This window comes from Microcaecilia unicolor, chromosome 11 (genome assembly GCF_901765095.1).
Source record: "Microcaecilia unicolor chromosome 11, aMicUni1.1, whole genome shotgun sequence".
Classification (NCBI taxonomy): Eukaryota; Metazoa; Chordata; class Amphibia; order Gymnophiona; family Siphonopidae; genus Microcaecilia; species Microcaecilia unicolor.
The window spans coordinates 36,573,277-36,590,323 of NC_044041.1; the positions used below are offsets into that span (position 1 = coordinate 36,573,277).

The window sequence follows — 17,047 nt, forward strand, 5'->3', positions numbered from 1 at the left end:
GATGTTCACAGTACAGACAGTCCCCGGTGAAACTTACTCTCTGGCAGGGGCGTAGCCAGACAACAGATTTTGGGTGGGCCTAGGCAAGAAGTGGGTGGGCACCAAGTGTTCTCCCCCCCCCCCCCCCAACCACCACCCAAAAAAATATCTCAGCTGGTGAGAAAACGCTTCTTTCCATCTTGGCAGTCTGCAGCAGGCATGCCCTGAAAACTGAGCGTGCGCAGGTGCCGTTATTGTGGAGAGTAGCGTTTTCGTTACTATCAGGGGGGAATCTTGAGCTGGCCGAGCTTGGGATCCCCACCAGCTACCGCTAAACGTGTGCTACTGTTGGGCGGGCCTGAGCCCTAAGTGGGTGGGCCCCAGCCCACCTGTGGCTACGCCACTGCTCTCTGGTCAAGATACATAAGCATATTAAGTGGTTGGGATTTGAAGTCAGCCTCGAAAAAGGAGAGATTTTAGACTGGATTTGAATATGGCCAAAGAGGGAGCAATGATGCTCCATGAAGTTTGTCTTAAAAGACCAGTTTAAAGTTTTAGTGCCATAGCGAATGGGGTTGTGGAGGTAGGAAGGGTGGGGGGGGGGGGGGGGGGGGGTCAAGAGATCTCAAAGTTTGAAGAGCCAGAAAAGAGGAAGGCCCTAGTGCCAGAGTGGTGCCTATTCAAAAGCAACCCATGTATCTAAGTCAGGGGTTCTCAATCCAGCCCTGGGGTTCACACTTAAGCAGTCAGATGTTCAGTATGCCCCCAATGAATATGCATGAGAGAGATTTGCATACAGTGGAGACAGTACATGCAAATTTATCGGCTGCATATTAATTGTTGATATCTTGAAAGACTGGCTTGGTGTGTCCCGAGGACTGGGTTGAGAGCCCCTGATCTAGCCTGAAAGTAAGATCGGTCTGTTTGGTCTTTTCCATGTGTAGGCAGGGCAGTAGGGTGCTCCTTGGATAAGTGTGAATGGGGCCCTTTAATCTGTTTGCCTGGCACCGTTGGGTGACAGAACACTGGCTGTGTCTTCTCGTTAATTAAAATCGTGCTTCCAAAAATGCAGTTTAAGTAAATCAATGCCTCCATTTTTGTCTTCTGTTGCCCCAGGCCTGATGGACTAATATATCAACTCTTTCGCAATCAGTTTCTGGCATTTTCCATTTTTCAAAGTAAGTGCAGTGCTGTGTGGCACCTTTCTGGGTAAAACAGATTCTAAGCCTTGTATTATTCTGTTAAACACAAGACCTCAATGCATTCCGCAGAAAACAAGACACAACGCTTTCTGCTTTGCTGGCAAAGGTTGGTTGTTTTCTAAATGCCTGAGCTCTGTTGTTCTATTTACAGGCTGTGTACAGTTCCTGCAGTATTACTACCAAAGTGGCTGTCTTTATAGACTTCGGGCATTAGGTGAAAGAAATCCTTTAGATCTGACAGTAGGTAAGTAGCGGCTTTTTAGTTAGTTTTTAATGCTACTTTGTAGGTTATTAATATTTAGCGCTCCATTTTCATCTGAAAATTTCTTCCCTCTTTATTATAAAAAATATTGAGCATTTAAGCTGGTGAATTGCTGCTGTGAAGCACTTTGGTGTATTTTTTTATGTAGAGATCTCTATAAAATGTTAACTGCACTAATTTAGGGGGAGTGAGGGAAGTAGAAGGTGGTGGGGGGTGTATGGGGGGGGAGCTTAGAGGAGGACTTGCAGCAGTTGGCTGTGTAGAAAGATGAGAAGAGGAGGGGGCCACATGAAAGGGTTGGAGGTTAAGGGGAGCAAGGGGGGGAAGGGTACCAGTGGAGTGGAGTGGAACAGGTGGATGTGAAGCGTCTGTTCACGCTTTCCAAAAATACTAGGACTAGGGGGCATGCGATGAAACTACAGTGTAGTAAATTTAAAACAAATCGGAGAAAATGTTTCTTCACCCAACGCATAATTAAACTCTGGAATTTGTTGCCGGAGAACGTGGTGAAAGCAGTTAGCTTAGCAGAGTTTAAAAAGAGGTTAGACGGTTTCCTAAAGGACAAGTCCATAAACCACTACTAAATGGACTTGGGAAAAATCCACAATTCCAGGAATAACATGTATAGAATGTTTGTACATTTGGGAAGCTCGCCAGGTGGCCTGGATTGCCCGCTGTCGTGGACAGGATGCTGGGCTCGATGGACCCTTGGTCTTTTCCCAGTATCGCATTACTTATGTACTTAGTTCAAGAATTATGTATTGGGGAGCAAAATGGATAGTTATAGTGTATAGGTTTTTCTCCGAGGACAAGCAGGCTGCTTGTTCTCACGACTAGGTGACGTCCGCGGCAGCCCCCACCAACCGGAAATAAGCTTCGCGGGACGGTCGACACGCAGGGCACGCCCACCGCGCATGCGCGGCCGTCTTCCCGCCCGTGCGCGACCGCTCCCGCCAGTTACTTTTTTTCCGCGACTGAGAGAGTTGTGTTTTCCCCTCTCTCTCGTTTCAGCCGCCGGATTTTTTCGACCGCGTTTACGCGGATCGTCGCTTTTGGCCTGTTCGGCCTCTTCTTCTTCTTCTTTCTCTTTTATTAAAAAAAAAAAAAAAAAAAAAAAAAAAGAGAGAATTTTGCGCGTGTGGAGCACGCGCTCCTTCTTTTCCCTCGCTTTCTAGCGGGGACGCCTCGTTGCGGCCTAGTGGCCGCTCGGTCGGTTTCAGTTTTCGTGGTGTGATTTTAGCCACCATTGCCGACTTTGACTTCGCCGACGCGATTTTTCCGTCGATGTCCTCGAAGGTCCCGAGTGGATTTAAAAAGTGTGGTCGCTGCGGCCGGCCGATCTCGCAGACCGACACCCACGCTTGGTGCCTCCAGTGCCTCGGGCCGGAGCACAATCTCAAGTCGTGCGTTTTGTGTCTCGGTCTCCGGAAACGGACTCAGGTTGCGAGGCAAGTTCTGCGGGACCGTCTTTTTGGAACTTGCGCCGGCCCCTCGACGTCGACCTCGACGGCATCGGTATCGAAGACCGGTTCTTCGGTACCGGTATCGATGCCCGAGACATCGGCACCGATGGCAGCGACCCCAGGAGAACAGGTCCCGTCGGCCCGCCGGTCCGCCGGCGAGAGTGGGGTAGAGAGACCGCGTGGGCAGTCGGCCCCGGTCACTCCCTCAACTCGTGAGCCACGGGACCGAACCCTGTCGGACCCCGGTACCTCGAGACCGAGGGGGATCGACCTCCTCCTCCTCCATGCCCTCCGGCGCCGGTGACGTGCACCGGAAAAAGGACAAGAAGCGCCGTCACCGGGAGCCCTCGGTGCACCCTGAAGGGGAGTCGACGCCGAAGCGTCATCGTAGAGAGGAGAGATCTCCGTCGGTGGTGGAGGTACCGACGCGTCGGGGTTCCGGCACCTCGGTGCCGTCTCCTGGCCCCCAGCAGCTTCCGGCACCGACACCCTTACCGGCCCCACCGCCTTTCCCGGCAGCGGGCCTGGACGAGTGCCTCAGAGCCATCCTTCCGGGGATCCTGGAAGGGCTGATGCGCCAGGCTGTGCCGGCGCCGGGGGTGCTTGCGCCCTCGGCGCCGATGACTGTGGCGCCGGCGAGCTCTAGCCCGGCGCCGGGGCAGTCGACACCGCCGCCGCTTGCGGTGCCGGTCTCGACAGCCACGCAGGTGGAGTCCCCGTCGACGTCGATGGAGGGAGCTCCGTCCCCGCCGGCGCGGGAGTCCACCGCTCGACGACACCGAGACCTCGGTGCCTCGACGTCGAGCCGGGCCCGGTACCGGACGCAGCTACATGAGCTAATGTCCGATACCGAGGATGAGGACTCGTGGGGGGAAGAGGAGGCCCCGAGATATTTCTCCTCAGAGGAGTCTACGGGCCTTCCCTCGGACCCCACGCCGTCACCGGAGAGGAAGCTCTCACCTCCTGAGAGTCTCTCCTTTGCCTCCTTTGTGCGGGATATGTCTATAAGCATTCCCTTTCCCGTGGTCTCTGTGGAAGAGCCGAGGGCCGAGATGCTCGAGGTCCTCGACTATCCATCACCACCTAGAGAGTCCTCCACGGTACCGCTGCACAATGTCCTGAAGGAGACGCTGCTCCGGAACTGGGTGCGACCACTAACTAATCCCACCATTCCCAAGAAAGCAGAGTCCCAGTACAGGATCCACTCTGACCCAGAGCTCATGCGGCCCCAGTTGCCCCATGACTCAGCGGTCGTGGATTCTGCTCTCAAGAGGGCACGGAGTTCGAGGGATACCGCCTCGGCGCCCCCGGGGCGGGAGTCTCGCACTCTGGACTCATTTGGGAGGAAGGCCTACCAATCCTCCATGCTCGTGACCCGCATCCAATCTTACCTGCTCTATATGAGCATCCACATGCGGACCAATGTGCAACAGCTGGCGGACCTGGTCGATAAGCTCCCGCCGGAGCAGTCCAGGCCTTATCAGGAGGTGGTCAGGCAGCTGAAGGCGTGCAGAAAGTTCCTGTCCAGGGGGATTTTTGACACCTGTGACGTGGCATCTCGTGCTGCGGCCCAAGGTATAGTGATGCGCAGGCTCTCATGGCTGCGTGCCTCTGACCTGGACAACCGCACCCAGCAGAGACTGGCTGACGTCCCTTGCCGGGGGGATAACATTTTCGGTGGACCAACTGCATCAGCGGGAAACCGCTCTCGACAAGCTCTCCCACCGGGCGCCTTCAGCACCCGCCCCCACGGGTGGGCGTTTTTCCCGGGCACGGCAGGCTGCACCCTATTCTTTTGCGAAGCGTAGGTACAACCAGCCGGCCCGAAGGCCTCGTCAGGCACAGGGACAGCCCCAGCGCGCTCGTTCTCGTCAACAGCGTGCGCCTAAGCAGCCCCCTGCGCCTCCACAGCAAAAGCCGGGGACGGGCTTTTGACTGGATCCACGGGAACATAGCCGCCCTACAAGTGTCCGTACCGGACGATCTGCCGGTCGGAGGGAGGTTAAAATTTTTTCACCAAAGGTGGCCTCTCATAACCTCCGACCAGTGGGTTCTCCAAATAGTGCGGTGCGGATACGCCCTGAATTTGGCCTCCCTGCCTCCAAATTGTCCTTCGGGAGCTCAGTCTTTCAGCTCCCTTCACAAGCAGGTACTTGCAGAGGAACTCTCCGCCCTTCTCAGCGCCAATGCGGTCGAGCCCGTACCACCCGGGCAGGAAGGGCAGGGATTCTATTCCAGGTACTTCCTTGTGGAAAAGAAAACAGGGGGGATGCGTCCCATCCTAGACCTGAGAGGCCTGAACAAATTCCTGGTCAAAGAAAAGTTCAGGATGCTTTCCTTGGGCACCCTTCTGCCAATGATTCAGAAAAACGATTGGCTATGTTCCCTGGATTTAAAGGACGCATACACTCACATCCCGATACTGCCAGCTCACAGACAGTATCTCAGATTCCGCCTGGGCGCACGGCACTTTCAGTATTGTGTGCTGCCCTTTGGGCTCGCCTCTGCCCCACGAGTGTTCACAAAGTGCCTCGTGGTGGTGGCGGCGTATCTCCGCAAGCTGGGAGTGCACGTGTTCCCATATCTCGACGATTGGCTGGTCAAGAGCACCTCGGAGGCAGGAGCCCTCCGGTCCATGCAGTGCACTATTCAACTTCTGGAGCTGCTGGGGTTTGTGATAAATTACCCAAAGTCCCATCTCCAGCCTACTCAGTCTCTGGAATTCATAGGAGCGCTGCTGAATACCCAGACGGCTCAGGCCTACCTTCCCGAAGCGAGGGCTACCAATCTCTTGGCCCTGGCTTCGCAGACCAGAGCGTCTCAGCAGATCACAGCTCGGCAGATGTTGAGACTTCTGGGTCATATGGCCTCCACAGTTCATGTGACTCCCATGGCTCGTCTTCACATGAGATCTGCTCAATGGACCCTAGCTTCCCAGTGGTTTCAAGCCACCGGGAATCTAGAAGATGTCATCCGCCTCTCCACCAGTTGCCGCACTTCACTGCTCTGGTGGACCATCCGGACCAATTTGACCCTGGGACGTCCATTCCAAATTCCGCAGCCCACGAAAGTGCTGACGACGGATGCATCTCGCCTGGGGTGGGGAGCCCATGTCGATGGGCTCCACACTCAGGGTCTGTGGTCCCTCCAGGAAAAGGATCTGCAGATCAACCTCCTGGAGCTCCGAGCGATCTGGAACGCACTGAAGGCTTTCAGAGATCGGCTGTCCTGTCAAATTATCCAAATTCGGACAGACAATCAGGTTGCAATGTATTACGTCAACAAGCAGGGGGGCACCGGATCTCGCCCCCTGTGCCAGGAGGCCGTCGGGATGTGGCGTTGGGCGTGTCGGTTCGGCATGCTCCTCCAAGCCACGTACCTGGCAGGCGTAAACAACAGTCTGGCCGACAGACTGAGCAGAGTCATGCAACCGCACGAGTGGTCGCTCCATGCCAGAGTGGTACGCAAGATCTTCCGAGCGTGGGGCACCCCCTCGGTGGACCTTTTCGCCTCTCAGACCAACCACAAGCTGCCTCTGTTCTGTTCCAGACTTCAGGCACACGGCAGGCTAGCGTCGGATGCCTTTCTCCTCCATTGGGGGACCGGCCTCCTGTATGCTTATCCTCCCATACCTTTGGTGGGGAAGACCTTACTGAAGCTCAAGCAAGACCGCGGCACCATGATTCTGATCGCGCCCTTTTGGCCCCGTCAGATCTGGTTCCCTCTTCTTCTGGAGTTGTCCTCCGAAGAACCGTGGAGATTGGAGTGTTTTCCGACTCTCATTTCGCAGAACGACGGAGCGTTGCTGCACCCCAACCTCCAGTCTCTGGCTCTCACGGCCTGGATGTTGAGGGCGTAGACTTCACTGCGTTGGGTCTGTCTGAGGGTGTCTCCCGGGTCTTGCTTGCCTCTAGGAAGGATTCCACTAAAAAGAGTTACTTTTTCAAGTGGAGGAGGTTTGTCGTGTGGTGTGAGAGCATGGCCCTAGAACCTCGTTCTTGCCCTGCACAGAACCTGCTTGAATACCTTCTGCACTTATCAGAGTCTGGCCTCAAGACCAACTCAGTAAGGAATCACCTTAGTGCGATTAGTGCTTACCATTATCGTGTGGAAGGAAAAGCCATCTCTGGAGAGCCTTTAGTCGTTCGATTCATGAGAGGCTTGCTTTTGTCAAAGCCCCCTGTCAAGCCTCCTACTGTGTCATGGGATCTCAACGTCGTCCTCACCCAGCTGATGAAACCTCCTTTTGAGCCACTGAATACCTGCCATCTGAAGTACTTGACCTGGAAGGTCATTTTCTTGGTGGCAGTTACTTCAGCTCGTAGGGTCAGTGAGCTTCAAGCCCTAGTAGCTCATGCTCCATATACCAAATTTCATCACAACAGAGTAGTGCTCCGCACCCACCCAAAGTTCCTGCCGAAGGTGGTGTCGGAGTTCCATCTTAACCAGTCAATTGTCTTGCCAACATTCTTCCCCAGGCCGCATACCCGCCCTGCTGAACGTCAGTTGCACACATTGGACTGCAAGAGAGCATTGGCCTTCTACTTGGAGCGGACACAGCCCCACAGACAGTCCGCCCAATTGTTTGTTTCTTTCGACCCTAACAGGCTAGGGGTCGCTGTCGGGAAACGCACCATCTCCAATTGGCTAGCAGATTGCATTTCCTTCACTTACGCCCAGGCTGGGCTGACTCTTGAGGGTCATGTCACGGCTCATAGTGTTAGAGCCATGGCAGCGTCAGTGGCCCACTTGAAGTCAGCCACTATTGAAGAGATTTGCAAGGCTGCGACGTGGTCATCTGTCCACACATTCACATCACATTACTGCCTCCAGCAGGATACCCGACGCGACAGTCGGTTCGGGCAGTCGGTGCTGCAGAATCTGTTTGGGGTGTAAATCCAACTCCACCCTCCAGGACCCGAATTTATTCTGGTCAGGCTGCACTCTCAGTTAGTTGTTCTTCGTAGGTCAATTTCTGTTGTTTCCTCGCCGTTGCGAGGTTCAATTGACCTGGGTTCTTGTTTTGAGTGAGCCTGAGAGCTAGGGATACCCCAGTCGTGAGAACAAGCAGCCTGCTTGTCCTCGGAGAAAGGGTATGATACATACCTGTAGCAGTTGTTCTCCGAGGACAGCAGGCTGATTGTTCTCACCTTCCCTCCCTCCTCCCCTTTGGAGTTGTGTATTTCATATTTTTTGCTAGTCATTCAACTGGCGGGAGCGGTCGCGCACGGGCGGGAAGACGGCCGCGCATGCGCGGTGGGCGTGCCCTGCGTGTCGACCGTCCCGCGAAGCTTATTTCCGGTTGGTGGGGGCTGCCGCGGACGTCACCCAGTCGTGAGAACAATCAGCCTGCTGTCCTCGGAGAACAACTGCTACAGGTATGTATCATACCCTCTCTGTTCAGAGATATTTTGAGAGTTGTAATTTGCTGAAAAATGTAATAAACGGTATTGAAACACAAACAAATGTTAGCCTGCTTCATGAGGTTTTCCCTCCACCCCCAATGTCAGTTCAGTTGCAGCCCCCCCCTCCCCACCCCCAGTCTTTACAAAGTCAGAAAGCTGATTTGTTTACAGCTGAGTTATGGATGCAGAAATTAATCCATTTTCTGATGCTTTTTAGAGGGATTCCAGTCCTGGATGTGGAGGGGCCTCACTTTCCTCCTTCCGTGCCTATTTTTTGGCCATGTAAGTGAGACAATATGTATGTAGCTGTGCCTTTTTATTTAGCGGGTGAGGGCTGGGACCCCCACCACCACTCTGATACTCACCCTCCCAGTGGTCTCTCACCAGTAGAGACAGGATGTGCCCAGTATAGACAGAAGGGTAAGGACTACAAGCCCCAAATGAGAATAAGTAGATCTCCTGCAGTGGTCAAGCTGTGTATTTCTGACAGCTGGGAGATATCCTTATCTAGAGAACACTAGGCAAAGACAACCAGTCAGACTGGGCTAAATGATCTTATTAGGTGCTGTGAATAAATGTATTTATTATAAAATGACCACAGGAATATTCTAACACAAATAGAGAGGGTAATACAGCATACACAAAGTATACAAGACAAAAAAAAAACAACACTGGGCCTTCAAGACTGGGACAAGAAAAGTTCTTTATTGATGACCCGACACGGGCCGTGTTTCGGCGCTAAACAGTGCCTGCTTCAGGGGTCAAGAAGATACACGGTAACATGTGCTTGAAGTCAGGAATATTCTGCAAGTTAATTGTCAACAAATAAACTCAGTTAGGAGGTGCTTGTACAGCCAAATGGCCGCCTGGAGATTGGTGAAGGAAGGGTCACAGCAGGTTCTGATCTGACAAGATCCTCTTAAAGAATTGGCCCGGAGAGCCAGCGGCTGCACTGTGTCCTCTCACACACAGGATCCAGGTTTGATTTCTGGGTCAGATCTTCTATTCACTGAGTTGGCTGGAGATGGGGTAAACAGCATGTACGCTGCATTTTCAGATGGGAAAGGAGCCTCAGCCACTGCTCAGTGTTGACACCCTACTGGTCAGAATCGGGGTACTTTGGTAACAGGGTCCAATAACCCCTGGCCAAGCAGGGCCGCCGAGGAGGGGGGCCAAATTTCCCAGGGCCCGGCCTCGGCATGACTCACCTGCTCCTGTGCACGTCAGAGCACAGTTATCGCGCTATCGCATTAACTCTGCTCTGCCGGCCACAGGTCCTTCTATCTGCCGCGACCCGCCTCCTTTGTGAAGTACTTCCTGTTTGGATGTGGCAGAAAGAAGGCCTGTGCAGCAGAGCAGGAGAGGAGACGAGTAAACAGGCCTGGGCCCGACTGTTTCTCGGTGGCCATATGGCCAAGGATTATCCCTGCAGTGGCACAGACAGGTTGATTTCTGCTGGGAGCTGGAAGGAGCAGAAGGAAACTTCTGTGCCAAACGAGAGAGAACTTTTAAAATGTGGTCTGCTTGCGTGATAATCCATTTCCAATGGCACACGTATTTGCCCTTGAATTACTAGGACTTCAGACTTGTTTCTATTGAGTGAAAGGTTGAGGTTAGGTTTTTTTTTGTTAATATATACCCTTTTTATAATCTTTAGTCCATGATTTTGAAAGTCCTTCTTCCTCATTTACTTTGACAAACATATAGCAAAAAGGTGCCAAAAAAAATAAAAAGAGTGCGTGTACAGGAAAAGGTGTTCCTGACCCCTGGGGGCTTCGCTATCTCTGAACAAGGACACACAGCTCAAGTTCCAGCTCCAGACAGTACTCCAGGCCCTTTATTCTGACCTGACATGGCAGCGAATGCAGTGGTTTTCAAAGTTCAAATGTGTGTGTGGGTTTTTTGTTTGTTTTTGTTTTTTTAAACCGCACGCAGTTTCTTCTGCAGTTTAATTTTTTTTTTTCTTTTTGGTTTCTAGTTCTGGCAACTCTATAACGCCATTACGCTGTTCGAGCTGTCCAGGCATGAGGCGTGTAAGGAATGGCAGGTACTCTTGGAATGTGAATGTAATTGGAGACTGTAGAAAGTGATTTTGCTTATTAAAAACGAGATGCTTTCCCCCCCCCCCCCCCCCCACACACACCTTTTGAGGTCAACACTGAATTGTAAGATATCATGAGAGGGCACTGACAGCAGGTCATTTTACAGTGGAACAGTTCATTGAGGCTCATTTTTAAAGCACTTAGGGAGTCTTTTGCTAAGGTGCACTAGCATTTTAAGCTTGCGCTAAAAATCAGCTGGGCTTAAACTCTGTGACGCCCATTATATTCCTGTGAGCATGTCGGCGTTTAGAGGCAGCTGTATTTAGCTTGAGCTAAAAACTAGTGCACCTTAGCAGGGCCGCCGAGAGACTGGGCTGGGCCCGGGACGTTGTCGCCACCCCCACCCCCCCAAGGGGGGCCCGGCGCTACAGTCCCACCCGCCTCCGCAACCGGGCCGGGCCCCTTCCACCCGCACCCCCGCCAGCAGAAGAGCTGTGTTCTGACTCCGGCGTGTGTGGCCCACACAGACGCGCTCCTCTCAGCTGATCTTCGCTGTACTCTGCAGGGCTTCTGTGTGTCTGACGTCCTGCACGTGCAGCGAAGATCAGCTGAGAGGAGCGCGTCTGTGTGGGCCGCACACGCCGGAGTCAGAACACAGCACTTCTGCTGGCGGGGGTTCGGGTGGAAGGGGCCCGGTGGCGGGTGGGACTGCGGCTCCGGGCCCCCCCCTGGAGGCCCGGGCCCCGGGAATTTTGTCCCCCCTGTCCCTCCCTCTCGGCGGCCTTGCACCTTAGTAAAAGACACTCTTACAAAGTTTTATAGGATTACTGTGTAAATTTGTAAGCCAAAGTGCTTTGAAAATCCACCTTTAAGATAGTGATTTTTTAACTTATATTCTGGTGGTTGGTTTTACTTTTTATTCCTCAAATCCCTTGCATGCTACCTTGCTGTTGTAAGTAGGTGTATAGTTTTGGTGGGGTGGTTTTCAGAGGGGAAAGTATACATTTGCTTTCCCTTTGAAAATCTGTCTGATTTATGTGCAGTGTGTTACAGATCCAGCTTGTGTCTATACTGGCTCTTTCAAGCCATAGACTTTTTTTTCCCCACCCATCAGAGGAGGATTATACAGCTTTAGAAGGGAAGGGACTGTGTTGAGAGATCATTATAGGCTTGTGTGACCACATTTTTTGCAAGTGATTTTTCAAGCTTCCTGCATTACTGCAAAGTCTATGAGTAGCTTGTGATCCTAGTCCAGTGGTCTCCAATACGTGGCCCAGGCTTGATACTTCTTTCACCCACCCAAAGCCTCTCTGTAGCATCCCGCCCAGAAATAGGAAGTTCAGTTAGGGGAGGTGGGACGTTACAGAGAGGCTTCAGTCGGATAAGAAGAGAAGCAGCATGCCTTCAGTGCAGCAGTGCTTAAGGCAAGTTCGGAGGGCTAAGACGGGAAGGTAGATGGAGCTGAGAATGAGAGGACATGGACCTCTGGGGAGCGGAAGGTGCAGGAGTGCCGGGAAAGATAAGCAGAGTTGTCCGGAGGAAGAGGGAAAAGAGAGACATGTGGACCTCAGGGGGGGGGGGGGAGTTCTGAGTGGCAAATGATGGAAATAGGAGATGGATGGAAGAAAGAAGATGGTACCCATGGAGGGGAGGAGAGAAGGGAAGAAATGGTGACCATGGAGTTGATCCATGTAGGGGAGGGGAGGGGAAGATTGATGGGAGGAGCAGAGGCGGGGAAGGGGAGAGAAGAGAGAAAGGTGATCATGCTTATGGATGGAGGGGAAGGGAAGAGATGGAAACTAGATAAGAGGAAGAAAAAGTTGAATGTGAAAGATGGATATAGGGCAGGAAGCGAAGGAGGAACAAGATGATTAGAAAGATAAAATCACCGAACAATAAAGGTGAGAATAATTATTTATTTTTTATTTTAAAAGTTAAAATGTGTAAGCCTGAAATCTTTTGGTGGCCCTTGGAGCTTTCTCGTGACCATTTTGCAGCCCTTTACGTGAAAAAGATTGGAGACCACTGTCCTAGTCTGCTGTAGTTTTCAAAGGGGGGACGAGAATCAGCCACAGACACTCGCACCTACTTTTTCCGCATTTACTATTCCCATGGAATATAACACACATGGATCTGAAATCGCTGCCTATTTTCTTCTTTGACCTAAACATGCCTCCCCCCCCCACCCAAGGAACAGCCCCTGATGTGCCTAGCAGGACATGTGTTGCAGAACTTGGGTTCATCGTGGGTAACTTCAGACAGGTTTCTTACCTGAGTAAATGGTTTATGAAAACTGGGCTTCCAAATATTATTGGCACGCACACATGAGCTGCAGTGCCAGTTGTAAAAATGAGCACCCCCGCTCCCCTATCAATTTCCTTTCTGCCTGTTTAATCGGAGTTCAGTAAACTCTCACGCTGTCAGTTTGAGGAGGAGCTTCTATGGCATAGCATATCTCCAGAATTCATGTTCGGTTTTACTGATTTCTAGGTTGTAAACATTCAGTGCGGTATTGACCCTGCTACAGTGGATGAGGTATTGACTTTCATTGGGATGAGGGTCACCTTATACAAACAGAATAACAGTGAAACATTCCATGATCTCACCAGGTGACAGGCACATGAAGTAAATGTTCACATCTGTGCATCATTTCCTTCCGCTTAGGCCCAGATAAAACAATAACCTTTGGATAATTGCTTTTGTATTGACTTTGCATTATATTTAAAGAGAGGGGGCAGTCCCTGCTGGGTGCCTAGGGCAAGGGTTGAGTTCAACATCTTTCCACCTTTCATTTCTGGCTTGTATGCTTGCAGATTCAAAGGCTGACTGAAAAAAAAACAAAAGCAGCATGATGCTGACTCCTAGCTTGATGCCCCAGGCAGTGGCCTTGCTTGCCCACTGCTCGCTACAGCCCCAGTTTTAAAGAGGCAGGCTATCTATTCAGGAGCTTTGATGCTCCATGGACTTTCAGCATCCTTTCCTTTATGTCTCTTTTTTTTTTTCCTTTTGCAGGTGTTTGTGTTGGCGCTGACATTTCTGCTACTTTTCCTTGGGAATTTTCTCTCAACTTTAAAAGTGGTACATGCCAAATTTCAGAAGAATAAAGGAATGAAGAAGCATTGAAGTTGGAGAGAGATGCCTTGGACATTGACATTTTAAGGAAGCTTTTTTTTTTTTTTTCCAATATCTCTGCTGCTGGACTCTGCGGACATACTGTGGCAGGACCATTTCAGAAACCTGCCTTGGAACACTTGTGATCCCAACTCCTTTACAGTATTGTGAAGTGCAGACATTCAGGTGGCTGTTACCTACTTGTGTCTATTTAAGATCTCCAACTTCTACCTTTGTTTTCACGGGTTCATGCATCTGCATCTGGGTAATAGAGAACCGGAACACTGGATTGCAGTGGCTCAAAGGTTGTGGTGTGTCTCGTTTTACTTCTGGGGGAACTCTGCACAATGTGCAGTATAGAATTTGTGCAGAGTTTTCCGCTCAGGCAGTGGCAACAGCTCGGCCACTCAGTGCAACTTGGCATTGCTGCTCGTCTCCCTCCCTCCATGCTGCGATCAAGAAAAGGAGGTGCAAAAGTGCATGGGTCACACATCCTCTGCCACCTTGGTACTGACTGTTTCTTGAAGCCACGTGGCTTGTATGGATGCTCTCGTGGTTAAAAGGAATAACTGGGTCTAGGATGGCAGAGGAGGATGTGGTCCCCTTCCCATTCTAACAGGGACGATGGCTGAAGTAAGATGTATGGGAGGACTGGAGAAAGGTGAAGGAGGTGGGTGTGTGCCATTGGGGGGGGGGAGGGGGCTGGAGAAAAGTAGCCAGGGGAGTGCTGTGTGTCATGGGGGGCTGGTGAAAGGTGGATGGACTGTGTGTGCGCCATGGGAATTGGGGCAGAGAATGGTGAGATGGGGGGAAACAGACCTTGGGGATGGACAGATCTGGGATCTTGCTGGAAGTTACAGAAAGAGAGCAGGGAAGATGGTGAATGCTGGGGGCTAGGGAGAGAGAAGGGAGGGCAGTGAAGTTTTGGGGTGGGGAGAAAGAACTATAGAAGGTAAAGAGCTGCTAGAAGGTAGAGAGGGATTGGAGGAGGATTGGAGGAGGGGGAGAAAATGGGAGGTATCTATCCTAGAGGAGAGGCAGAAAAAGCTGGGGGCTGAATTTACCAGGGGAAGGGAGGGGCTAAGAGCTAGAGAAGGTGGAACCTGAGGAGAGAAACAGCTGTGGTGATGGGGAGTATTTCATGCCCGGGGAAGGGGAGGAAGTCGGCCCTTATAATGGGGAAATTCTGAACAAAAAAATATGAGTGTATAGAATTCTGCAGAATCTTCAGGGTTTTTCTGCACAGAATTACCCCAGGAGTGCTACATGTAGTGATCGTCTGATTGTGGCTTCTATCCTGAGAGTCCGTTTCTAGCCTAGATGCAAACCGAAAACAGCATTAGGTGTGCGTTTGAACTATACAACCATGCACAAGCTCGCTAGAGTCGAGGAGTGGAGATCTGCACTGCCTCTCTGCGCCCGTGATGCTGCTGTTTCTGCACCAACCATCACTTTGGTTTGGAGCACATCAATCCATTTTATTGTTTTTGTTTACCCAGGGCCTATGCAATCAATTTTATCTACGAATAAATTTTGTGGGCATTGTATTTCTGATGTAGATAATGAACTTGTATCTCCCTGTAAATGCCAAAAAAAAAAAAATCACACCTCAGCTGACTGCTTTGTGCTTTATTTATAATTACATCTGTTTAATTCTTTATTTTTAATGTTCATTTGCTTCCTGAAGTTGTAGTTTATCTTGGTCTTTATTCTAATTTTTAATAACCATATTAGGGAAGTGTACATAGCGACTGACAGTGGCATAAAAAAACAATAGTACAAAACGTACTAAGGAGGAGTGGCCTAGTGGTTAGGGTGGTGGACTTTGGTCCTGGGGAACTGAGGAAGTGAGTTGGATTCCCACTTCAGGCACAGGCAGCTCCTTGTGACTCTGGGCAAGTCACTTAACCCTCCATTGCCCCATGTAAGCCGCATTGAGCGCGGGGTACAAATGTAACAAAAATAAAATAGATACTATTGGAGATTCTACATGGAATGTTGCTACTATTGGAGATTCTACATGGAATGTTGCTATTCCACTAGCAACATTCCATGTAGAAGGCTGCGCAGGCTTCTGTTTCTGTGAGTCTGACGGCCTGCACGTATGTGCAGGACGTCAGACTCACAGAAGCAGAAGCCTGCGTGGCCACATTGGTGATCCATGTAGAATCTCAAATAGTAGCAACAGTGGAGGAGTGGCCTAGTGGTTAGGGTGGTGGACTTTGGTCCTGGGGAACTGAGGAACTGAGTTCGATTCCCGGCACAGGCAACTCCTTGTGACTTTGGGCAAGTCACTTAACCCTCCATTGCCCCATGTAAGCCGCATTGAGCCTGCCATGAATGGGAAAGCGCAGGGTACAAATGTAACAAAAATAAAATAGATACTATTGGAGATTCTACATGGAATGTTGCTACTATTGGAGATTCTACATGGAATGTTGCTATTCCACTAGCAACATTCCATGTAGAAGGCTGCGCAGGCTTCTGTTTCTGTGAGTCTGATGTCCTGCACGTACGTGCAGGACGTCAGACTCACAGAAGCAGAAGCCTGCGCGGCAACAGTGGAGGAGTGGCCTAGTGGTTAGGGTGGTGGACTTTGGTCCTGGGGAACTGAGTTTGATTTCCGGCACAGGCAGCTCCTTGTGACTATGGGCAAGTCACTTAACCCTCCATTGCCTGCCACATCGAGCCTGCCATGAGTGGGAAAGCGCGGGGTACAAATGTAACAAAAATTAAAAAAATAAAATAAAAAGCTAAAAAAAGACACAACACTAACTCCCCCCCCCCCCCCCCCCCCGTTTAACAAAGCCGCACTAGCGGCTGGTATTGCGCTACTGCCAACACAGCCCATTCACTTTGACTGGGCTGTGTCGGCGTTGCTGCGCGGCTTTGTAAACAGGGGGGTAAATGACGAACATAAAATATAGCATCAGTCAGGCAATAGATGAACAATTAGTAAAGCATTCTCTAACTAACTTATACATAATCAACTTCTTCCTGCTTTGCCTTTACACTCTAGGCTGCCTCCTTCACTTGAACATTATTTGTGGTAAAATGGGAGGGCGGGGGTGGAGAGGGAGAAGGAGAGATGGGTTTAGTGAGACCCTTCCCGTCTAATTGCCTAACAGCGCTCTCTCTATGAGTCAGAGAAAAACAAACCACCGGCCATGTTTTCACCCCATTCCTCTCCCTAGGGACTTCAGATATGCAGCTGGCTCATACCTATTCAAAATAAAAATGTCTAGTTCACTTTGAAGTTCATTTGGTGCCTGTAGCCATGCCTACCTGTACTGGAAAAGTGTATTATTCTACATAGTGTATCTTCACGGCAGTCTCACTCATAGCTGCAAATATGTAATAGAAACATGAAAGACAGTGGTGACAGCCAAGGACCACAAAGCTGACCTAGCCCTGCTCCTTCCTGAGGTGATAGCAGGCTTGGCCTTCACATTCTCCTTTCAGCATTTATATATCACCTATGACCAAAGCACAGTACAATAAAACATACATACGTACTAAGACCAAGTAAAAACGGAATAGACAACATAAAACAAACATAACCAGGAGAACCAAAAATGGTTAA

At 50.8% G+C, this 17,047-nt stretch overlaps 1 protein-coding gene across 2 annotated transcripts in view; it reads left to right on the plus strand.

Annotated features, from left to right (window-relative positions):
• TMEM120B (transmembrane protein 120B) overlaps positions 1–17,047 on the plus strand; it is a 78,280-nt gene that overhangs the window by 57,983 nt on the left and 3,250 nt on the right. Inside the window, exons 8-12 of one of the 2 annotated variants that reach the window (XR_003943848.1) lie at positions 1,096–1,157; positions 1,333–1,425; positions 8,529–8,593; positions 10,290–10,358; positions 13,366–14,588. Coding sequence is in view for 1 of the 2 variants with exons in the window: in XM_030219460.1 (XP_030075320.1) it covers positions 1,096–1,157; positions 1,333–1,425; positions 8,529–8,593; positions 10,290–10,358; positions 13,366–13,476 (400 nt within the window). In the remaining variant the exon portion in view is untranslated. Of the gene's footprint in view, positions 1–1,095; positions 1,158–1,332; positions 1,426–8,528; positions 8,594–10,289; positions 10,359–13,365; positions 15,063–17,047 lie in introns of those variants that run through there. The other variant, XM_030219460.1, reaches the window with a different exon arrangement.